General features: G+C 41.3%; 1 protein-coding gene across 1 annotated transcript in view; it reads left to right on the top strand.

The window, feature by feature from the left end:
- ITPK1 (inositol-tetrakisphosphate 1-kinase) overlaps positions 1-24,668 on the top strand; it is a 156,806-nt gene that overhangs the window by 88,793 nt on the left and 43,345 nt on the right. Inside the window, exon 5 of the mRNA XM_074908571.1 lies at positions 3,759-3,876. Coding sequence (XP_074764672.1) covers positions 3,759-3,876 — 118 coding nt within the window. The remainder of the gene's footprint in view (positions 1-3,758; positions 3,877-24,668) is intronic.

Below are 24,668 nucleotides of genomic sequence, written 5' to 3'. Positions count from 1 at the left end.
CTGCTCCATTTTCAAGTTCATATCTATAGTACCTCATCTGCTATCAAATTTCTTAGACACAAACTCTTCATGTTCATCCAGATCTCTATTTCTGGTGGTGGAGTCATTCAGTACCATGGGAAGAGTGCTGCTACTTAGGCTACATCAAGGGTTTTCCAATCTGTTAAGTGATCTTCACAGTTATATATTCAGTAAAACGTGATGCCTGAGTGTGCAGCAGTTCCTAGTAAAGAATCAAAATTTACAAAAGGTTTCGTATCAGTTACTGTAGTTGTTCCTGTGAAGCTAACAAAATTGATCTTTTTCTTATTGTAATTCCCTGTTGTGGGGAATCGGTGTTAAGGCTTAGATTTTTAAATATTTATTTACTTTGAATAGTTTTCTGTGCATAGATGTTGGAACTCTTGCATGTGCTGGTGATGCACTGGTGTGAGGTGTGGGACACTGGGAAGGTGTTGGCAGTGTACATGCCGAAGGGAAGGCTGGCTGGTTTGTTTTGGGGATTCTGGTGCAACCTGATGGTTCTGTTTTTGAATGCAGAGTTAATACTTTTTGACAGAAATCCAAGCAACACACAATACTGAAGAGAATAAAAGATGCAGAGCTATAAGGACTTGAGCGCATTTTGGTGCTTCTGTCCCCTAAACAGCTTCAGCAGCTAACCACTAGCTGTGTTCAGAGATGACCTATACAAATGCACTGACCTTGTTCTGCATTGACAGACTCCTTTGCTTCAAACAGGAGGCTGTTTGTAGATTCAGTTAAAATGACAGATCTGTAGCCCGTCCCCAAATTAGCTCCAAGAGACGCTTCAGATCCCAGTTCTTTCCTTTACTCAGATGATGCAGATCTTCACTGCCCTGCTGAGAGTCTCTGAGTTTTGCCATTCCTGTGCCCTCTGGCTGTCCAAGTACCTAAGCCTGTAAATGGAGAAGAGCTGGAGAATAGTACCTGAAATAGGTTAGATGCTAAGAAATTTCTTTGTTTTATAAAGTTCATGTTCAGGCTTCTCTGTGTGTGTGTAGGGGCTGTTGCCTTACACTCACTGCAGGTCTTCTCAACATTAGTTTGTTAAAGTTCTTCAGACCCTAAATGGCATCGGCAAAACAGCCTCCACCTCCTTCATCTTCATCAGTTATTTCATATTTATCTTACACAGCTTTTTAGAGACTCCTTAAAGCAACAGAATTAGAAATCAGTCACAGGAAAGTCAGCCAAGATGCTCACTTCTGTTGACATGTTGCTTAGTGGAGAGTGGCCTTTGGATCATGCCTTCATTCCTGTTTAACTTTGTTATGCTGTGTCAAGCTTACTGCTTGGATGATCTTTTAATATGGTTTAGAGCTATTATCATAATAAATAAAGTACTGTGAAGTTCCCTACCGAAAGCATAAAAAAGCAAGGCTTCCTCCAGAAATACTTAGAGTAACGTGAACCAAAATAACAAGTGGAACACACCTAACCCAGGGAAGTGAGGATAGTCCTTAATGCAAAGGTAAATATCAGGAAGATTTGGGAAGGTGCGTAAGGAGCTAGAGAAGGGAAAAAAATCATTCTGTCCTTGGAGGAGAGTGAAGGGGGTAGATGCCACAGGCAGGAGGAAATGTATGTGTGAGGAGAAGGATAAATATGTACAGAGTAGGGGCTGAGCCAGTGTGAAAGTGTGAGGAGCTTGAATTCAAGGTGGAACCAGAGACTAGTTGAGGCCAAGGGGTACTCACTGAACTGTGAAAGGAAGAGCTAGTGCATGCATCAGAAACGCCGCAGGATATTTGCTGTCAGATCTCTGCTGAGGTCACGTTTTGAAGCTGTGACTTGTTCAGTCCGGTTACCGTGTGTACTCACCCACAGCCCCACCAGTGTGTTGGCTGTCTGTAACGTACTCATCCTCTCAGTGTGCTCATGAAGATGCACACTGTGGCAGCTCCCTATCTTTTAAGATGAGGCATAGAGGGGCTAAAAGAGCTATCTTCTTATGCTTTAGATACATTCAGATACTTGAGTACAGTTTCATGATCAGCAAGTTTAAGCTAATGCCCTAATCACTGGATCATCCTAGTTCTACAAGGTGTCTTTTAGCTGCTGTGTAAAACGGCACGTATGCACAGACACACATAGGTGTTTAAGATGCATTAGGTAACAAGTTACATTATCTCTTACAAAGAATAAAAATCTCTTCTGTATTTGAAAACTGACTGCTCTGCTTGAGACTCTCAGAACTACTGGGGTCAGGAGAAAAAATGTTCTCTGTATGTTCTGAGTATTAATGACTTGAAATGAACGCAGCTTCTGCACTGGCAAACTGAAGAGACTTTTTGTCCAGGCTACACTGCAAGGGTGAGACAAGTCTGACATTTGATGATTGACTCTTTTCCTTACTTTTCCCAAGTGGCAGCAAGGTTGAGCATATCTTTGGAGAATTCATTCTGTGTTCCACAGGGATTATTAAATACATCAATCATATTGCCACTGAAAGGGTGCCTCATGCCCTGTGAAGGAAAGCTACTTGTGTGCTGTGGATGATGCAGTGGGCTCATTAAAGCCAAATGCTGGATCCTCTTAGCCTCAAAAGAATAATCCAGTTTTAGCAAGCTATCAGTTCAGACTATGTAGTCAGCAGAAAGCAACAATCTGCCAGTGCTAGGAGGAGTGGGGACAGGAAGTCTGCTTCCTCATTCAGTGTCTGGAGCAAAATCACTTGCTGGGAACAGATGATGCCATTCTCTCCAGCTTGGTATCTAGCAAAGTGCATCTCCTGAGGCCACCATATTATACTCCTAAATGTCTTTTGGAGTGTATTTTGTTCTCTGAAGTAACCAACTTAAGGGAAGTAGGACTTCATGGAAGTTCGTTACTTGCAGGAGCATTTATCATGCATTTGCATGAGTGGAGTTAAAAAAATTAGGGGAAACATAAAGATGGCTTTGGGAAGTTGGATAAAACAAAAGCAGATACTAACTTTGGAAATGTTTGTCTGGTTTTGGATAGGGTAAGATGGATGCTTGTTTGTCCCGTTGACTTTATTGAGGCCAGGTTGTGGCAATGATGAAGGAACTCCGTTTCTGTTCTGAGAAACAGAAGGAAGTTCTGTTGGATTTGCAAGGGAAATACCGGGCAGCTGTGTCTGTGTTCATGGCCAAGATGCAGTAGTGCAGTCATGACCTCAGTGAATGGGGAATTGAGTTCCAAAGATGAAGATCCCTGAGAACATGGACTTTGCTTTGTTCTTGCATTCAGGAGAGGACAGTATGAACTTAGAGAATTAGAAAGAGAGATGCTTTCAAAACTCAATGAAGATACAGTGAAGCATCAATCTCTTTAGTTCTGCCAGAAAAGAACTCCAGCCCTTATCGTCCAGCTCTTAACACTGTCTTCAGCCCAGCTAGAGGACAGCAATAATAACAACGTTAAAGAACCCAGATGTAGTTCTGAGCTTAGTTCAGACAGTTACGATGTTTATGCACAGTAATTCAATGCAAGGCTGACCCTGAGATAGCAGTGTGTCATCTTTCTTCTCCTAATTGCTTTTCTCAGCCCTGCTCACAGCTGTTACTGTGGCACTTTGCCACTAGTTCCCTTCTGAGTTGATGCGATTGCAGTGCAGGTTTCACTGCAGATGGTGAGTCCACAGGAGAGATTTGCCATCCTAAAAGCGTTAGCTGTCATGTTTGTGTTTGTTTCAAATGTCAGTGTCTAGACTGGTGACTTCCTGCATTGCCAACCTAATGCCATTTTTTTTCTATGTATTTGTTTTGCAGGAGTATATTGATGCTCATCCAGAAACCATTATCCTGGACCCTCTTCCGGCTATTCGTACACTTCTGGACCGATCTAAGTCTTACGAGCTAATTCGACAAATAGAGGCATACATGCAAGGTAGGCCAATACTTGCTCTCCCTGAAGGCTTTTATTGTGACTAGAGAAAGAAGCAGCTCACTTCTGGAGGCTGGATGTGAGGTTTGAAGCAGTGGGTTTGGGCCGCTTGCATTATGTCTCTCCATAGGAGCACAAACAGTGAAGCTTTCCTGTGTCACAGCATTGCGCTCTGGAGTCCCGTGCTGCTTTTTTTCCATGTACACAAAGGAGGTTTGCATCTAATTAAAAGTATGATGTGGATTTAATGGGGAACATATTTACTATAGTGAGCACTTCCAGAAATCTTCTGGAAAACATTGTCTTTTTGTGCATTTTGTGCTGGTAAATTGAAATGACTGTACAAACTTAGCCGCTTGTCGTAAGAATCCTGAGGCCTGAATTTGGGGGAGATTTATGGAAGAAGAAAAAATGGTTTTGGAAAAGACTGAAAGAAATTTATAAATATAGCTAAGATCTTTGAGAAACACCGGAAGCCTATTGCACAAGGTAATTGCTAGGAGGAACATAAATGCACTTCTGGTGTTGGCTAGTTAGTTACCTGATGTAGGTGTTGCCGTTAATTGACATAATTTGAGTGGCATTTCCATGTTTAGAAGTCATGCCTTTTCAACCTGAATAATTATAGTATCTTACCATTTTAACCATTGTAACTGTTGGGTTAAGTTAGTCTTTCATTCCCTTTCTTCTTCTGTTACTGTTATAATCTGAAACACTTACTGGTTTTTGAGTTTAAATGTAGACTAGCTCTTGAAGTAACTTTCGTGTTAGATGACTATTCTTGGGGGAAATTGCATTGCTGAACTATGTTCTAATGGGGCACTACTGGAATTACCACTGTGATTTATCACTATCTTGATGGGCAGTAAGAACCTCATGAATTTGCATTTTTATAATTGTGGATTTATAGACATACTGTTTGCATCTGACTTGCCTGGCCCCATGAGCAGTGTCTTTAAGTAAAAATAAGACTAATGATTTGCAGCACTCTCCCTTGTCTTTTGGAATCTCTTTAGGAGAAAATGTTCAATTAGTTTAAGAAGATTTTGTTTTGGATGGTTATTGCAGTTGGTGAGTGGGAGAGAGGTGCTGAGGGAAACCTGTGCTCTGAGGAAGTGGTTGGGATTTTTTCAAGCAGCAGAGAGATTCAGTAGTTTTGATTTAGTTGTGGTGTGTTTTTGTTTTTGTTTTTTTTTCTTAAATTCCTATCAGTGTTGTTATTGTTACCTCTATGAGAACAGTATGTCTGGGAGAGCATCTAGTTTTTGCAAGTAGTTTGCAAAAGTAAAGAAGCTCTTAATAAAGCTGAGGGATGAGGTAAGGAAAAGCTTTGCCTGTTCTCACTGGCTGCTGCGGTGTTAGGGGACCATGTTTCCCCTGTCCCTGTGTCCCCCCGCTTCATCTTATTTCTGTCTCATCATCAGAAATATGACAGAGACCTTGAGCCAACTTTGTATTTAGGAAGGGAAATCTCAGGATTGCTGAGTAATTGGCTAACCTCTCGTACTGGACTAAGTAGATCAGCCTCTGTATTCCTGAACATAATGATCTGCAGTGAAAAAAAAAAAGTTACATCCCTCTAGACAGTGTTCTGGGTTTTTTCCCCCTCTTTGATTTCACCTACTGAATTGTGTTTTCTACTTTGCAGCTGTCATGTCATATCCCAAAGCTATGAGCACTTAGAAGACTCAAACAAGAAGTAATACATCTGTGAATAGCATGGTCTTAGGAGCCACATCCTTTTTGTTCTAGAATTTGAAAATGGAAGTCACTACCAAGAAAATAATATCCTAGTCTTCAGCTGTAACTAGGGAGCCCAGTTTATCACAGGATACAAAATTGATGTAATGGGTTAAGTTCAGTCCAAAGGATTATCTCTTTCAAAGGAATGCCATAAACTCTGGAGGGTTGAGTAGGCATGTAAGGAGAAATCTGCTGCTGTTGAAAGTCTTTCAAAAGAAATTTCAGTGTTTATTTACAGACCGGTTTTGGATTCAGGTAATCATTGCCTCTCTTTGAATTAGGCTATAAACTAAACGAAGTGTAGTCTTTATTTATGATCTATAATTTACACTTAATTTTAACCTTGTGGACCTTGTAAGAACTATATAACTAAAGATTTGCATCAGTTTGGCTAAAGACAGGATGACCATATGCTCGGCTGACTCAAGTTTTTACAGTGCTGAATCCTCCTCCTTCTGTGTTGCCTGCACCTTTGAAAATGGCAGATGTTGCTGAGATGCCTGCATTCTTCAGCAGTAGGGCCCCATGTCTATAAACTGCTTAATTTTCAATGTAGTTATCTTTTAGATGTCCACGTTAATGCCTTGCCTGTCCTTTTGACAGTGAATTCTCCATACTTCCTGAAAAAGGGAATCCCTATTTGAAGTGTTAAAACTGGGCATCTGATATCGTTACGTTTTTTGAAAGTCCTGTAGCTTGCTCTTTATTGAGTCAAGTGTCTTGAGTGATAAGTGTTTTGATCCAGCCTCCTGAGAATGGGTTGGAAAGATACTTTGTGGCACACTCCTTGTCTCTGCTACCACAGTCTGTGGCTACTAGAGGAACTGGGATGGAGGAGAACTAGTAACTAGTCAAGAGTTGTATGTGTAGTGTGAGGGAAAGCATGGGGTTGAACCTGGAATTTCCCCATCCTAGACTGACACTCTAACCACTCAGTCCTTGTACAAGGTTCATAGTTTTGCAGAATCACTGAGGTTGAAAAAGACCTCTTGAGATTATATAGTCCAAGTCCCTACTCAAAGCAGGATCCTCTAGAGCAGGTTCCTCAGGTCCACATCCAGTTGGATTTTGTATATGCACCTTGAACCTGGTGTGCTATCATGCAACTAGCAGTGGCTGAGGTCACTTGCAGAGATTCTTATTTTCTTCAGTATAAATAGTGATATCTCCCTTGGAAGGAGGTGGGACTCTTCCGAGGGCGGGGGGGGGGGGGGGGGGGGGGGAAGTAAGCTGTAAGAGATACTGATTTTAATGAATTCTTTTTTGGAAGCAATAGTTTGGCCAGGGCTGTGACTTCTTCTTTCCTGTTTGCTGTTATTTTGAGTGCAAGCTCTAAAAGAACTAGACATTCTGAAACCTTCACTTCTAAGTCTTTTTTTAAAAGATTTGGAAAAATAAAGGTTGCATTTCCAACTTGTGTCCTACATTGCTGACAGGTCTATCTTGAAATAAATCACTGAATCCATTTTTTGGTATAGCAGTTGAGTTCTCTCAGCAGCTGTATTGCTTTGTTTACTTATCTGTGAAGAATTGTTTCTGATATCAAAGTGCTCTAGATCAGGTTCTGTAATGGTTGGTGAAAGATTAGGAGCATTTTTTTAGTGGAAATTTCATTTTTAACAGGGTATTGTATGATTGGAGCTGTGTCAGCCTTTTTTAAGCTTTAACCTCATGAAAAATAGCTAAATTCTCTGGTACCACGTTGAAAAGTTGTGATCCTTACAGCCTTTGAATTCAAGATCTGACTTTCTAAATTATGCTTAAGGTGGTGATAGATAACCACCGTGACTAGGCACTAATTAACCTTTTTACATTATATTTTTAAGATTAAAAGCTTTTAAATTTGCCTACATATTTTACAAGTAATAATCTAAACTGAAGGAATTTAAGCCAAAACTAAGTAAACACGCTACGTACTTGGTGCTCCACCTAGTTATCGGCTTTCTTTGCCATCTTAAGTGACTTAAAGTCTTCTTGGATAATGTTTGAACTTCAGATATTGCAGACCCTGGAGTTCATTTCTTTAACCACTTCCAACGTGGCTTTTTTTTCCATGATTTTAAAATGTTCTTGTTCTTAGATTCTTAAATTTAACTCCAAATAAAAAATTTTTACAGACTAGTCTTCACAGGGTTCTCTTAGAAGAGGATGACCCAAGCTGCAACTCATGAATTTCTCTCTCTCCTAACAGTCTGTTTTGAAGTATGGGAACTATTCTCTTGGGACACTCTAAGAAGTATAAAACCCTTTAGCAGTGGTATTTTCATCCCAGCATGTGATCGAAATAATTTGATTGTTTACTATTACATGAGATGCTGTTGCCGCTGTGTGCGCTCCTTTCTGATTGGGGGGGATATTGCAGAACAGATCATGGCATTCTTGTTGGATTTCTTTTTATCAGATTCTGTCTGTCTGTCTTAAGAATACTTCATGAACAGTTGCATGTAGCTTTCATGACTAGGAGAGGGGCTCAGCATAATGTAATAGGTAAGGCATTTGTTTTGGGGTTCAGGGTTTTTTGCTTGGTGCTGTTTCTGTCTTGCTGCATGACTTTGGGCACACCATGCCACTCCTGTGCATCTCTTTCTTCTCTTGATTCTTGTCTGCCTGTACTTTTCCCTTTAGATGCCCTATTTTTCTGGACGGGAACCTCTTTTCCAGATATACATATGCATACTCTGATATAGTGAGTATAATGAGGTTTTATTTTTTGGAAGTTACAGAGCATGTACATTGCTGGAGCGGTACATACTCAGAACTTCTCAAAATCAGGCCACCCAGTTAAAAGTGCCTGAAAATAGCTGTGTATATATAGCTCTAGGCATTCACCTTTGAAACTGTGGCCTCTACTCTCTGTGGCCTACTTTACATAGCAGTTTTGGTCAGGGGGAGAGAGAAGAATAGTCACATGGGTCAAATTCAGGCACCTCTGTCTGTATTTGAGGCTCCTATTAAAATTAAAGGAAAAATCTGGTTTTAATTTAAAGGTTCTAAATCACCCACCTGAGGCTCACTTGTTTATGTAGGGACATATCAGTAAAGCATCTAAGTTAAAGGGCTGATGTTAACTACTGCAAATAACTACACCAGTTTTTGGATGCAAAAGTCTCCCTTGTTGGTTGTGTGCTCTCTTTCTACCAAGAACGCATGCAAACAGATGTCTCATTACCTTTCTTCTAGTGTGGTGCATGTTCACTCATGGCATTTTAATTTCTGTCTGAAAACTAGCGTACATGCATGGAGGGAAGTAATTGGGATGGAATTAATACTCCCTGTAACTGGAAAGAGTTTGTCCAAAGTGTGTCAGCACACAGCAGTGTTGCATGTGGCGGTGCTCTGTACCCTGGCTGTCAGCGCTTGGTAGGTCTTGGCCATGATCTGTCAGATTGGAAGGACTCTGAGACTTTTGACCCAGGGAGGTTCATTCATTCATCTAGGAGGGGGTTGACAAAGGGACTTGGACATGTTGATGTTAGGATAAACAAGCCCTGACTTTGAAATTTAAAGTAGATAGCTACTTCCAGAGGATTAATCCTGTCTTGTGAGAGGTAGCAGGAAAAGAAAATGGGAAGCGGAAGAAGGAACCTGGAATCTCCTCTTTTTTACTGTTGCTTGCTCTTAAGGTAGTTTACAAAAGGATTTTCTAACATAAGAATGCTGAAAGTTAGCCACTTCATAAACAGAAAATATGAACAGAGTCTCCTTTCCCTTCTTGCCTCTTCTCCCTCTTCCCAGGTTTTCATTATTAAGAGCTGTCAGCTCTGTCCCAGTGTAGGTAGGAGGGACTGGAGAGCTGAGGGCCCCATGGAAATGATGGGCACAGTCCCTGTTCTCCCAGTCAGGAGTGGCAGTCTGTTAGCCTGCTGCTTCTGGCCTGCTAAGATAAATCAGCTTGGTATTGTTCAAGCTGACTCTGAAGTCCAACAGGCACAAAGCCCTAAGAATAACACAGAAAACATTTTTTAGAATTTTGTCTTAGTGTGCCAGCTAGAACTCCTTGAACCAACAAACAATCCTCATCTTTGATCCTAGCAGTCTTGATGGTAACTGAGCTTTCAAAATAAGCCTGTCCATAAAGTTCAGATGTTACTTTTGGGTTCACTGAGGTTTAATCTTTAAATTTTGTGTGCTTTTGTGGCCAGATATAGAGAATCTGCATCCCACTTTCAGTCTCCTTCACTTATATGAATCTAAAAAGAAACAAGGCTGGACCTTTTATCTATTCATTGTATACCAGTGTTGGCAACTTCTGTTTTACATCTACATGCATCATTTCAAAGCATTTGTGTACTTGATAGAGCTGAAAATGTGAAAAAGTTTATAGCAATTTAAGCAAGACTTCTATGAATTTTGTGTTTGGGATTTGGATGGATCTGAAGAATGATCAAATCTGCTTTTATGGGGTAAAGATATAAGCCAGAACTGCACTCCATTGTCATGGGACATTGCTAAGACGTCTCCAATTTGGGTTTTAAGAACAGAACATGGATTAATTATTGAGGATTATTGTCTCTCTAGAATTAGGAGAGGAAGAGCAGGGATATTCTTGTCATGAGGAAGTCTTCACTGAATAAACCGGGTGTTTTAAATTCCACCACAGTTGTGTTTCAAGTTATTCTGATCCTCTTGAGCAGACATCTCCTTGCCTGGCATCCATCAACAGAATATACTTTTCCCAAATATCTGGGTGCTACAAAAAATAAGGACGGGGCAATGAAAGAGAAATTGCTCACAATATCAGTGTAAAACTTAACTGAAAATAGTTTTTGCAGCAAGTGGCTCTTCCCCTGATGTTTCTTCTCATATTGTTATAAGATCAGAGGTCAAGAAGTCTTGAAAAAATGACCTTTTCTCTGAATTGGAAACCAAATCTCAGCTGGTAGTACATTATTCCAGTTCTGGCATGATGTGTTCATGTCACTTTACCTCCTGAAGAAGCAGTTTATTTTAAGACGTGTTACAGTATCTAGCATGGACAAGAAAAGTAGCATCCCTCACATTTCCTCAAGTATCTAGCCAACATAGGAGACCCATGGTTAGATTCTAATCTCTCTTCATGAAGAGTCCAGCTGGACCGGACCTTAAGGCTTTATCAGGGTGGCATGGGGTCAGCTGATGATACAAGTACCCGAGAGGTCCATGAAGAGAATGCTTTACTTTAGCAGGGCCACTAACATCCAGTCTAAAAGCACTATTGGCTCGTGTTTCACTTACCTGCTGGCTTTGTGCAACTGCTACAACATCTGAGTGCATCAAAGAAAATCATGAAAGCTTTAGTGCCTTTATGTTCCTTGATGTCAGTAGTTGATTCTGTCTCATGAATTTTCCAAGTGGCTCTCTGAAGTTAGAGTGGAAGAGTCTGCAAGTGTAAAGGTTGATGAGAGGGACTTGAGATGGTCTGAGTTTCTTGTATAATTTATGATTGAGTTGAACCAAACCTCAGTGGACAGTTGCTTGATAGTCTTCCTAGACAAGGTAATTTCTTTTCTTCATCATTTGATACACTGGATCACTAACATCTTGCTTTTCTTCTTGTTTGGGGTACTCTTCTTACAGTAATGATTTAAAAGTGCTGATTTTTTGTTTTTCTGATGTGTAAATGCTGCATATGGGGTGGAAATAGATCCAAATGCATCTATAGGCTGGTATGGCTGTATGGAGATGGTCAGCTCTTCTGGACTGTCAGTAATTGTGGTTCAGGTCACTATAGTGTATTTGTGTAAAGGAAGCAAAACTGATTCTGCAGGATACAGCTTAGCTCCATGAAAACAGAAGATGCTACACTGAGAAGAAAGAGTGGTAGTGTTACAGGCATATGTTATATTCTTTCATACCCTGTTTGGCAGGTAAGGTGTACGTGGAGCATGTTTCAGAACTCATGGCATTTGTAGGGCAATATGCAATTTGTTTAGTTCTGTACACTGAGAGTGAACCGCTGCTTGTTAAATTGGGTTAAAATAGCCTGAATAGTAGAAATTGTGTGCCCCCCAAACAGGACTGCTGTGTTGGTCTAGTTGCCTTCTGGCCTGTTAAGAGTTCTTCAAAGTTGTCAACTAGAGAATGGACAGCTGGTCACAAGTCAGGACATTGAAATAACTTTAAAAAAAATAAATCACTCCTTAGAGAGCAGATGTTAAGTAAACTGAAGCATCAGAAAGTGTGAGACAGAAACCAAAGACAGAGAGATAAATAAACTGCTTTCAATATGGCCGGTCAAGCATCCCATACAAGTGCCCTTCCACGACATTTATTAATAACTCTGGAAAAGGCAGATGAACACAGGATGGCAAATTTTTCTGATAAGTCCAAATCGCTTAGTTTTTTTTAGGCAATGACAGACAGCAACATCAGATGGGTCTACCAAAAGTCAGTGAAGAGTCAGCATGATGATAGATCCAGTTTATTGCGGTCTCTTGGGCCCATAAAGAAATAATATGAACAGCTCATGCATTGTTAACTTCTACATTGACTCACTGCTCAGGAAAGACCTTGGCGTCACAGTGGGTAAGCTCACTGGAAACTTCTACCCCCTCTGTCTCAGTAGTCAAAAGAGAACATGCCAACAGAACCAAACAAAAAGATTATGGTGGCCAAAAATAGCATTGAAGATACTGAGCATACACTTATGGAAATAAAGTGCTTTCTTTCCCCCGAAGTCTGTTTTCAGTTCTACTTTCTTGAATTTAAAAATACGCATTAGAAATTAAAGGAAACCTGGAGAAAAGGCATATGCTCAGTGCCAAGAGATGGCCACACAAAGAGTGAGATCAACCTGGGGCTAGCAGAGGTGGAACAAAACCTGAGCAAACAAAACATGAATAGATGGAGAAATGTTCCCCTTTTGCCTACCATGTCAGAGTATGACACTGAATGAATATCTGTGCAGTTGCACTAAAATGCCAACCAAGATCACAGATGGACTGAAAAAAGTAGGAGACATTCACAGCTAGGTTTAAAATGTTTACAAACCATCATGATTGGGGGTATATCGTACTGGCTGGTGAGTGTTAGAAACTCCAATTATTAACGCTGAACTCCATTACTTGGGGTATGTTGGGCAAAGTATATATTCCCATTCCTCTGACTTGAAATCCATAACCAGTAGCAGAAATGGAGGTGACATGATATCAGCTGAATGGTGGTCTCATTTGGTTTGATAATTCCTCTGTGTGTTTCTCTTTTCCTAGGAATCAGGAATGCCTGAAAGTGCAGTGATGATTTAAAGCATTTTCTAGTTCTATGTAACTTTTAAACCTGATATGAGAATGTTTTGGCATTTTTACTGTCTTGTGAATAAGGCCTTGGGATTTTATATTAATTATTATGAGCACTCTGCATGTTAAACTGAAACTTCAAATACAGCCTGACATGTTAAAGCTGTTATTCTTCTAGAAATATGGCTGGATGATGTGATTATTACTGTTTTTTCTTCAATAGTGCTCTCTTCCATCTACACGAGGCCCTGTGGAGTGAGGCAAGTGAGCGTGCGTGAGGGGACAGAACTGTGTCACCGTGGGGCAGGCACTCATAATATGTGGCAGGGACTTAATGGTACTGAACACCCTTGGAGTTTGATTGTTAGCTGTTGGATCGAGGAGGATCTACTAGAGAATCAAGGAGGTCGTCCTCCAGATAATGCCGGTGCATTGTCTGGGATGGGGCATTCCTTAGCACACTGGGACTTTCCAACTTTTAAAGCTTTTTATTTCATTTCCTCCCTTGCTGCCTGGCAAAATCGCGAGGAAAACTGACCAGCTGCAAAACTTCTCCCATGTAAACATGAAAATGATTGAACAGATAGTGTTTCACATCTCATCCTCCTGCCTTCAGGACAGATAGTGTTTCACATGTCTCCCTCTTGCTGCAGCTCAGCTGCCAGCTTCTTTAGTGTCTGTCCGGGCAAGGAGGGAAATGAGCACTCAGCTGTTATCGAGTGTGTTAACTTTAGATGCAGCATCAGGATTCCTACACAAGAGAAGTGTTCATATTCCAGGTCCTTCTTAATCAGCTTGACGATATCATGAGGGTGTTTGCTCTGTCTCTGAGTCCTAGTGAGCAACTAGCAGTGAAATCTATCATCAGAGATGCAAAGTGTCAGTCTTGTGGACATCTACCCACCAGCTGTCTACTGACAAAGGGTATATGAATATTTCGAATTAGGTCCTCCTTTTGACAAAGGGATGCTAAACATGCTGTGAAGGCAATGGAAGATGTTAACATTCAGGAAGAGCTTTGTCCTTTCTGATTTGTATTTTTTTAACGTTTGAAGGTCCACTAAAATCTTGATCATGTGGGAAAGTTCACGTTCACTGAAGCAATTTCTTTTCTCAAAACAGAGCTTTTTCTATCACTCCAGCTTACTTAGTTGCTAGTGTGTTGACAAGAGCCTCTCCAGGTAAGTAGTAGGGACACTGAATATGAGCCCCATCCTGTGCTAAGTCCTGGTTCGTATGTAATACAGTTAATCTACATGAAGCATTGTGGGCAAGACATAGGTTAATATGGCTCTAAGACTTTAGAATCTGTAATGCCAGCAGAGTTTCACTTCAGCCAAATTTGCAGGGATACTTGTTTTTTTCTAATAGTCCAGTTTGACCTGCATTACCTGATGTTTTCAAAGAAATGCCATGCATAGAGCCTCAGGGCCAGGAACTGGACATTTTTGATCTCTGTTGTTGAGATTCAGTGCCTTGATGACAGCCCTGCTTTTTCTCTTGATCTCCAAAATGCCATCCAAACTTCCCTGCTTCACCAGGAGAAACTTTTGAGGGTTAGTCAGCACTTGGGAAGCCTGTGAGTGTGCTGTTTGAACACGGGGAGAAGTGGGTAAGTATAAGGTTTTTTGGTCATAAGGCTGCTGTAGTGCTGGGACAAACTAATGGAATAGTTTTGAACCTCCTGTACTTGAGGTTTTAGAAAGAGGTTAGATAGACAAACATCTGCCGGTGTTGGTGTTAGGAGCATTTCATCTTGCCAGAATGCAATGAGGTTGGGGTAGGTAACCTAGTAACCTTTCCAAACCGGTATTTTCTGATGTTGATTTTCCGTCAGAATGAAAACTATCAACTACTGACAGTTGGAGCCAGGGAGCTTAACAAAATCATGCTGAAATAATAGATATCCTGTGTGGAGCTAACACAGAGGGAGACCTGTAGCATATATGCTTACCTGTACTGGCATAAGAGCTAAGCACTCCAGGTAGTCCTGGGCTCCCACCGGGGCAAAGCCTCAGGGGTCAGTGCAGTGAATTTGTTTGGCTGTGCTCCTATACAAAAAGCAGCATGTTTTAGCTGGACACAGTCCCATTACTCTGTCTATGTGACTTTCAGGCTGAAGCTGTCTTCAATTCTGCTGGTTTGGGATGCTGAGAGAGTAGCTGTGGGCTGCCTGCACCTGTTCATGTGGACGTGGCACAGCAGGAGCGTGTTTCTTCCCTGGTGGAGAAATCTGTGGAATGAGTTTGTCACTTGCTTCACAAGGGTGAGGCAGTTGAGTGATGCATTCCAGAATCAGCAGGCTCCTCTTGCCTTGCGGCATTAGGCAACCACACGTTAAAGCTATAAATTGTATAATTTGCATAAGATATTAGGCAGAGAATCACAATGGGACAGATGCTAACTGCTGATTTGGGAATCCTCACAAGCATTTGCTAGGAGATAAACTGCAGTTACTTCAGTATTGGGCAATTAGTGTTGGTTTTCTAGGAGGAGAGAAGAATCACACCAACTGATTTCTTGTACTATGTAATTTGATGATGCTGTTGTTGCTATTGGGGACAGTTTTTTAGTTCCTATTTAAAAAATACTTTCAAAACCATACTAGTTTTGGCAGGAAGGCACATGCAGTTCAGGAGGGGTGCTTCCACCAAGAAAGCTGGCCAGTTTGAATGAGCTTTCCTTGTATTTTGCTGCAAGGAAATGAATTCTACCATAAATTCTTAGGCATTTCATAGATTAATTTTTGGGTGCTGTGCAGGTATGCCAGATTGCAAGTGGGTTTTATGTTTGGTTGATTTTTGCTCCCTTTGCAACCCAGAGTCTGATAGGAGTTTTTGGGGTAAAATGTAGTCTGACATTTTATTGCAGTTGTTACGAATTTTGACGCTTGAGTTTAATCAGTTGTTGTGCTGCCAATTAGTTACTTACTGCTTACCTAGGTAGCAGAAGTGCTTAGGGGGGGTGCAGAACCTCTACATTTGCTAGGTTTTGTAGTGATTCTGAGTGTTGTGTCTTTCAACACCCTCCACAATGTTTGTATGCTTTCCCATTTTATGAGCTGTGTATGAAATGCAGGCAATTCTGTAAGCATGATGCTTCCCCTCAAGGTGCTGTGGGGAAGTAAATGTCCTAAGTACTAGAGCTGATGGTCATTGCTTTTCTTTTTCGGTATTTTGAAAAAAAAGAAAAAAAATGTTAGAAGAGATCAGAAAATCTCAATTTTATTTTCAGTGAAGAAATGATCAGTTATAATGAACCCAAAAGGTGTGGTAGAGAAAGTGAGCATTTTTGAGATTTCAGAATGGAGAGAAGAAGAAGAAAAGAGAGAAAAATGTCTCCTCTTTTCCTCTCCTTCCTCTCCAACTCTTACTCCCTAGTTTGGTGGCACAAGAGTCCCTGGGAGAAAGGTGACTTGTTCTTTTGGACACCTATATGAGGTGAGACTAAAGGAGCTTTGCTTCATTGAAAAGCGTCTTACTTCACACCTATGACGAAAGTGTGAGCCCTGTTGCAGGTCATTTGGCTTGTCCATTTGTTTTGAATTTAACATTAAGGACTTGCTATAGCTGTAAAGTAGTTATATGCAAAAGTAAAACATAAACTGTGCTCACACTGATGGGGACCTGGAGTTATAGGAGAGTCTCATTTAGGAGGGTCTGAGGGCTTGCCTGCATTAGGTGTGTTGCTTTTCATTCCTTCCAGGGTATGACAGCTCTAATGTGGATGCTCTTACACAACTTCCTGCGTGGGAGGAGGGATGAACTCTACCAGAAGAAAGCACCTTTATACTCTGTATAACTACATCCGTGCAGGTGTTGGGGCAGGGTTACCATTCCAGATGGTAATTACACCTCTGGCAAGAACTGCGCTGTGGATGCAGCTCTTTGCAAGTGCACACCTGTCCTGAGCTAAGATCATGCAACGCTTTGCCGCTTCCTCTTGCTTTACTCCAGGGAGTGATTATTTTCAGAGACACTGCTGTGAATTAGAACAAATTCTTTGTGAAACGGGCTGAAGATTTGTAGCCAGTGACATCATTTAAGTGGTTAAGAGAAGCTTTTAAAATCGTTTATGTAACTGAGTAGCTGAAACGATAGTGGTACCTGCGCCAGACACAGCCATACGTTGCTCTCTGGAGGCAGGCATGGGTGGAGGACCTTATGTGGTTGGTTTGAGGTTTGTCTGCCTGGGACTGGCTTCATGCACCAGGTGCAGCAGTAGTAACCACCTAAGATCTTGCTGAGGGAAAAGATAGGGAGTAGCTGAAACAGCTTCAGCAAAGTGGTACGTACGTGCTTGTGAGACTGCCTCCCTCCCCCAGAAGAGAAATAGAGAGCAAGACAGACAGAATGGTTACACAGCCCAAACGCTCCATTTTGTTCTTCCTAGAAGGAAATTGGACTTTCTGTGTTAGTTCAGTATCCAGGCTTATCACCATACACAACATAGCAAGGCATATCAAGTTCCAGCCTGCCTGTTGTAGGCACTTCATTGTCCAGCCCATTCCAAAAACCCAGAAACGTAGGGTGAGCCTGTGGGAAGAGCAGTCAGGTTTTCTCCCTTCTCCTCACTTTATTCGAACATTAGGTTGGGGAAGACCCTTAAGATCATTGAGTCCAACTGTAAACCAGACAGTGCCAGGTCTACCACTAAACCATGTCCCTAAGTGCCACATCTACACATCTTTTGCATACTTCCAGGGATGGTAACTCAACTACTTCCCTGGGCAGCCTGGTCCAATGCTTGATAACCCTTTCAGTAAAGACATTTTTACTAATATTCAATCTAAACCTCCTCTGGTGCAACTTGAAACCATTTCCTCTTGTCCTATCACTTGTTACCTGGGAAAAGAGACTGACACCCACCTCGCTACAACCTCCTTTCAGGTAGTTGTAGAGAGTGACAAGGTCTCCCCTGAGCATCCTTTTCTCCAGGCTAAAGAACCCCATTTCCCTCAGCCACTCTGCATAAGACCTGTGCTCTAGACCCTTCACCAGTTTTGTTGCCCTTCTATGGACGCACTCAGAACCTCAATGTCTGTCTTGTAGTGAGGGGCCCAAAAGTCAACACAGTATTTGAGGTGCAGCCTCACCAGTGACGAGTACAGGGGGACAACCAGTTCCCTAGTCCTGCTGGCCACACCATTCCTGACACAAACCAAGATGCTATTGGCCTTCTTGGCCACCTGGGCACACTGCTGTCTCATGTTCAGCCCACTGTTGACCATCACCCCCAGGTTCCACCAGGCAGCTTTCCAGGCACTCTTCCCCAAGCCTCTAGTGTTGCATGGGGTGGTTGTGACCCCAGCGCAGGACCCATCACTGAGCCTTGTTGAACCTCATACAGTTGGCCCAGGCCAATTGATCCAGCCTGTCCCAATCCCTCTGTAGAGCCTTCTTACCCTCGAGCAGATCAACACTCCTGTCCACTTTGGTCTCATCTGCAGATTTACTGAGGGTGCACTCAATCCCCTCATCCAGATCATTGATAAAGATCGTAAACAGAACTGGCCCTGATACTGAGCTGGGGAACACCACTGGTGTCTGGCCATCAACTGCATTTAACTCCATTCACCACCACTCTTTGGGCCCAGCCATCCAGCCAGCTTTTTACCCAGCAAAGAATATACCTGTCTGAGCCCTGAGCAGCCAGTTTCTCCAGGAGAATGCTGTGGGAAATGGTGTCAAAGACTTTACTATAGTCTGGGCAGACAACATCCACAGCCGAAGGGGGCTTCATTCTGCTTCCTATCCCTTTCTTCTAGATGGCAGATGGTTCAAGAGCCTAGGTACTTAAACAGTTGAGAATCCCTTCTAATTTTATGTCCAAATTGATTCACAGTCAGGTTTACCCACAAAAAGAATTGCCATCTTCTTTTAAGAACACAGATTTCTGTCTGCATTGGCCTTTTGTTTGAGCCTGAACATTGGCACAAACAAAACCAGCTCATATTGAGACAGTGCTGGGATTCAAAGCATAATAGGTATTTACTGGATGAGATTCACATCTAGACATGCACACACTTCTCTGAATTTGACAGTACTTGTCTTGTCTTCCCTATTTATATCTGATTTACCACAAGAATTTTATCGTTAGGAAAAAAGCCCAGTCATAGTAGTTTTATCTTTAGGAAGAAAACCCAGTCTATCTAATCCTACAATCACATTATTTTTTTTCCTTCTGTTTAGGAATAGGAAAGAATTCTTAAACAAAATTTACCTCCTAAATAGAAATATACCAAATTTTAGGTATATTTTTAACCATCTAAGTTAGTGAATTGCATTGGATCATTAGTGTTTGTGTAACTGCAGTGAAAGTAGAAGTCTGCCCGGAACCAAAGATTAGAACAAATGCATTTTATATTGAATTTGATGTGTCTTGTCATATGCAGCTGGTTTTGATCCATTTTCCTTCTGCGCTGTCACACAGTCTTTGTTTTTCATATTATTTTGTCCAAGAAAATTTCTTTTAATAACTTTTCCATACTTGGTTAGCTTTTATAGGAAAATTCATTCTTCCTTTTGTAAAGGTAGATCCACATACAGTGAATGTTTGTTCAGACTCATAGGGAGGTTTGTTTACTTTGAAACCTCTTATCTTCTTTTTTGACTTTAAAAAAGCAACTGATTTTTTCAAAACACTTTCTTGTTTGTGTTCTGGTGGTGTGATTTCTCCCCCGCGCCCCCCCCCCCCATGTACTGAGGTGTTGATGTGTGTTTTCAGTGGCTGTAGGGCTCATAGTATTAACCTAGGAACTGCAGCATCATTATCTCTGTTAGACCAAGGGTATTGTGTCAGCCAGGAAGGGACAGAGAGATCTGAAGTTGTTAAAGATAAACCTGTAGAAGAACTCTACTGTGTTGGGGCTTGAAAGGCTTGATCCTGTTCCAAGCCTCTCTGATGGTGCATGGGTAGGTATTATTCTCTCCGCCCCCTTGTTTCTTCATTTCACACCTCTGTCCTTCATCAGTCCTGTTTGGTTTGAAACTTCTCTGAGGGAGATACTACCTCTCATCATGTGTTTTGCACAGTGTTCAAAATATTTGCCTTCCAGTGCCCTGTAATACAAATGATCCTACAATATTAGGGAAAAATAGTAAGGCTCCCACTGTGTCCATGTAGCTTTTAATTGTAACTGTATATAGAGGAAATGCTTTGAAACAGCATTTAGTGAAAGCTGAATTCTGAGCTATGACCTGGTTTCTTTAAACATTCAGGTTTCATCATTATTTTGAAGCCTGCAGTATCTGATGCTAAAAATACACTCTGCTGAGCTTCCCACGTGTAGGTTGTTATATAAATCTTGCCATAAATAATACTTGTTCACTCGATCATTATAGAAACGTCTTGACGTGCAGTTCATAAGGGATTTACTCAGGGCAAACCAAAATTGAGTAGAAAAACACAGTTTAGAATGGAAGTTCCTAGACCTATTTAGATCCTGCTTTCATAGCATCACCTCAGTCATTTCATGGCTTAGTTTGTCATTTCTCCAATATCTAGACAAATCTGAACAGGGCTAAGGAGAATCCTTCTTAATTCTTCAGTCAGCTATGAAATGCAAAGGGTTGGTACTGTACTTTTACAGTCGCACACCTTAAAAAGGTTTAAGTTAAATATTTTAGTAGTCTGTCATTGTTCTATGAGCATAAGCATAGAATGCTTGTCCTTCATAGTTTGATTTCACAGCCATTTTGTAGAAACGCTTGAGACTATAAAACAGAGTAGTGAGAAAGTCCTGGTAATTGTGTAGTTACTGGGGTAAGGTGTATTTTATAACTGGGAAGGAAAAAAGCATAGATGAACTGTTGGTATGTGAGGCAGAGTTCTTCAAGGCTGGAAAGACCTGTGCTGTAGTCAGTCTCCTGAATCCAGGTATTTTGGCTAAAAAAGCCCCAAACCCCACAGTTCTATTTCTGGACTGAAATATTCTGGTCACAGAAAAGTCCAAGTGCATTTGAGCTTAAAAACAAAGAAAAGAAAACGATTGGTTGAGACAGGGGTTATCTGGACAGTGAGCAGTTATGAGCAATAACTCCTAGGATATAACATATAACTTGCAGGTATCAGTACAGCAAAGCACAGATGCAAAAATTAGTGTAGGTGCAAGCTTGTACTGAGCAAACTGAAGTGAAGTCAGCAAGATGGGAGTGTGAGGTGCAGCTGAGCTCTGAACGAGTATAAGTAGCAAGCGTATGCCAGAAAGTCTTACTGAGCTCTCAGGATTGATTTAATTAGGAAGCAAATGTTTTGTCTTAATTCTCAGAAATGAGCAGTCTCTACCTGCATGAATCCCAGTTTTGCCTTGGGTTCTTCTGTGAAGTGATGGACTTCAGTCCACCAGCCTCTCAGCCCGATCAGTCGCCTTCATGTCTCTGAGTATCCCTGCACACGCTGCTCCAGGTTGAAAAATAAGATTGTAAAATCATTGTACCAGGAACTGCTGTGAATTTTGTTTCTGAAAAAACCCCCAACCAAACAAAAAACAGACAAGCAGAACTTCAACTTGTTAGACCTATTACTGACAGCCAAACTCAGTAGACCCTAATTCAGACCTTAAAAATAAAGCTCAGGAGTGAAGAAAATTACAGTTCACAGAACAAGGCAGAAATGCTCAGACAGCTCTGGAGGAGTGAGACAGCTCTCCCATGAAGGCTGATGGGGGTTTTGGTGCTCAGCTGCTTCTGTTCCCAGAAGGGCCAGCCTGCCCGCTTCTGGGACCCCCGCAGAGCTTTCGGTATGCGAGAGCACTGGAGTAATAAGGAATATGTATCGATTTTAAGAAGCAGAAGGGTTACAGTGTTCACTTTAAAAGTACGCAATTTTCTTCACGGGTCCCAGGTCTCATTTCTGTGCTACACATGAGGTGAGAATTGTGGTGCATAGCTCTGCTTTGAGTTACCCCTGATCCGGGTGCAGTAGGGGTATTTTGTTGTTTTACAAAAGGCAAATGGAAGATGAGTGGAATTACTTAGGGCATCCTGGTTTACCTTCAGCACCTCCCATACAGCTGATTTGATTCTAACAAACGTTTGTGGGTCAGATCTGCAAGTTCACTGCCTTTTGATGTAGAATGATGTTGTGGAAAAATTTCAGTTTTCTGACCTGTTGTTGTTCTGCCATTCCTCTGCATTCCCTTTTTCATTATGACTATGTGATCTGTGAATGTAAGATTGAGCAGGAATCCTTTTCAGGAGGTATTCCTATTTTCCCTTAAAAAGGAGGCAGGGAACATGAGTGAGAAAAGGCGGTTTCAGAAGAATAGGAAATTCAGGCTGTGTAACGGGGTTGCATTAATAATCATGAGAATAAATTGCTAGTTCTTGCACTGGCTTTTGAAAGGGATATTGCAGAAGTCGTCAGTCATTTAAATTTAAGCAGTTTGGGATTTTTTGTGAAGTGATTTAAAACCTAGTTATTCAACAAATTAATTGATAGAACTTAATGCCAGTCATTACAAAGTAGTAAGAGAACAGATACTCAGATGTCAGAATTTTCTTGTTAGGGCATGACCATAGCAGTTAGGCTTTTAAGAGAACAAACAGTGAAAAAAGATTATTTTTTTTTTTTTTTAAAAAGTAAAAATATGTTTTCTCTGTCCATACCAAATAACATTCTAACATATGAAGAGCAGGTGAAGCAGTTTTTGATTGTGTATCCTCAGTTCCAGGTGTCACCAGCGCTGGAAGCAGCTCTTCTCACAATGCAGCCCTCTTCTCACCCTAGTGAGAAGAAAAACATCATTAGAGAACATCTGCTCAAGTTCAGTGGATGCGAGCATCAAACAAGGTTATTTGTAAGAGAACCCAAGGCCACCTAATTCTAGGTTGTACACGTGTAGAAGCCTAGAGCATGAATTCCACTAGAGAGTGCTTATTCTTAGGAAAAAAACAAAATGTTCCAATATGTGAATGCAGAGGCCTTACCTACATGCTAAATCTGGATGCAGAGCTTGACAAACACTGTCTGTGAAGTGTGTGAAACGTGCGCCTTTCTCCTTTCCCATTTTATTAACTCTTAGTTGTGACAGGGCCCCCACTGTGGAGGACTTCTGACCTTCTCAGTATTTGCCAGTTTAAAATATTTAAATTTCATTCCAGAATTAGCTTGAATTGATGGCAATAGCCACTTTTCCCACCAGCTGGGGAAGCAGAAGTAAGTGCAGTTTATGTTCTCTTAATGAAAGCTCTTTCTATAAAGATGGGTATATTGGTGACATCAGGATTGCTTCCCTATGCTATTGTGAACACTGGCCACTTGAGCAACATCCATGCCACACGCTATGACCGTACACACGTCAGATCTTCCAACCAGACATCTTCTGTGCCCCATGCCAGTGTGTCCTGTTGCTGCAGTCACTGTCTGCACAGGATGTGGCCCAAGGCTGTGCAGTTCAAGGGCACCATATAACTTTTCCAGTCACTTTTGTCAATGAGGAAATGTATTTATAGAAGGATTGGGAGGACTGTAGCCCAAACCTTGATGGAATGACAGTGTTTAATAAAATTTTAGGGTTAGTTTCAGTTTGCATCTTAACAAGAAGTTTATGAAGTAGCTTAAGTGAAAGTGGGGTCGCAGATCTAACCCTGAATTAAAGTGCCTCCAAACCCAGCCATAGATTCTGTGCTCAGGTCATCAGGGTTTGTACTATAATCTGAGTTAACTACACAATATGCATGTATCCTTCCATACCAGCAAGATCCATACTTAGTCAGTAGCACTGTGTTATGCACAGGATCTAATGCTTAGTCATTTGATTTTTAGTCATTCAGAAAGTGATGTTTGTCTCACCATTGCAGAATAACCTAGCAAGCAAGAACAATGAGAAGAGGTGCTATTTAGACATCAGATCCCAGTGTCCCCCAGAGTAGCCAAAACCTAAAGCAGTGGGGTTTTTTGCCCATCCTCATCTGTCAACATTTCCAAAATTGTGGTGTCTCATTCTTGTCTCTAGAGCCCTTCTCAGTTCAATTTGCTGCAAGCCAAGTAAAAAACTTGAGTGTTTTACATGACATAAGCAGTGCAAGAGACCTGATGAGACCCCTGGCTACCTGTCTTCTTCCATCTTCTTTTGCTTTCTCAGTGTTGAATTAAGGCCAGTGTCAGTGCTGGGCTGCTTTGACTGTTGACAAAAGAGGGGTTATGGAAATTCAGTACAGACTGTCATTCAAGCAATACAAAACATGTTTCATAAAAAGAGCCCTGGGAATCGAGCATGAAGAAATTTGCACATTTGAAACACTTCCCTTACACTCACTGTCCACCGGAGCTTTTTCCTCTTTTCTGCTTCATCAGCTAATCTCCAAGCATACTTGTGGGCTTTCAAGTTTGATCAGATTGCAAGGAGCAGCCTCTTGGAAGAAGGGATCAGAGAAAGATTAACACTGCTGGGAACTTGGTATTTACCATTTCAGTGGTGTGATTTAGCTTTCTCCTTTATACTGATTGTCATTAGGGTTAAATAAATGTCATGGCTTCTAAAAACAGTCCAGAAGAGAGACACTTCTTTGTAGTTTGAAATAAAACATATCTTTAGGTCTGGGCAGCATACTCTGAGTTGAGTTAGCATGATAATTAAAATTAATGATAATTTAATGTAATGATCCTTATCCTGTAGGAAGAGTTGTTTGCACAAAATGAAGTATTACATATACTAAAGTCAGAGTTTGATGTAGGGGGGGAAAAGGCCGTGGGCTGGTGACATGTCACCAAATGTAGTTCAAACAAACCAAACTGTATATTTGTTTTTTAATTAAGCTTAATATATGCATCTGTGAAGAGCTGCAGCTGAACATTGGTAAGCCAAGTTGACCAGAGACCTGCTGTACTTAAAAC

The sequence above is a fragment of the Athene noctua genome, chromosome 6 (assembly GCF_965140245.1).
Source record: "Athene noctua chromosome 6, bAthNoc1.hap1.1, whole genome shotgun sequence".
NCBI lineage: Eukaryota > Metazoa > Chordata > Aves > Strigiformes > Strigidae > Athene > Athene noctua.
Note: the sequence above shows the minus strand (reverse complement) of the source record. Positions and strands in the feature narration are given on the sequence as shown.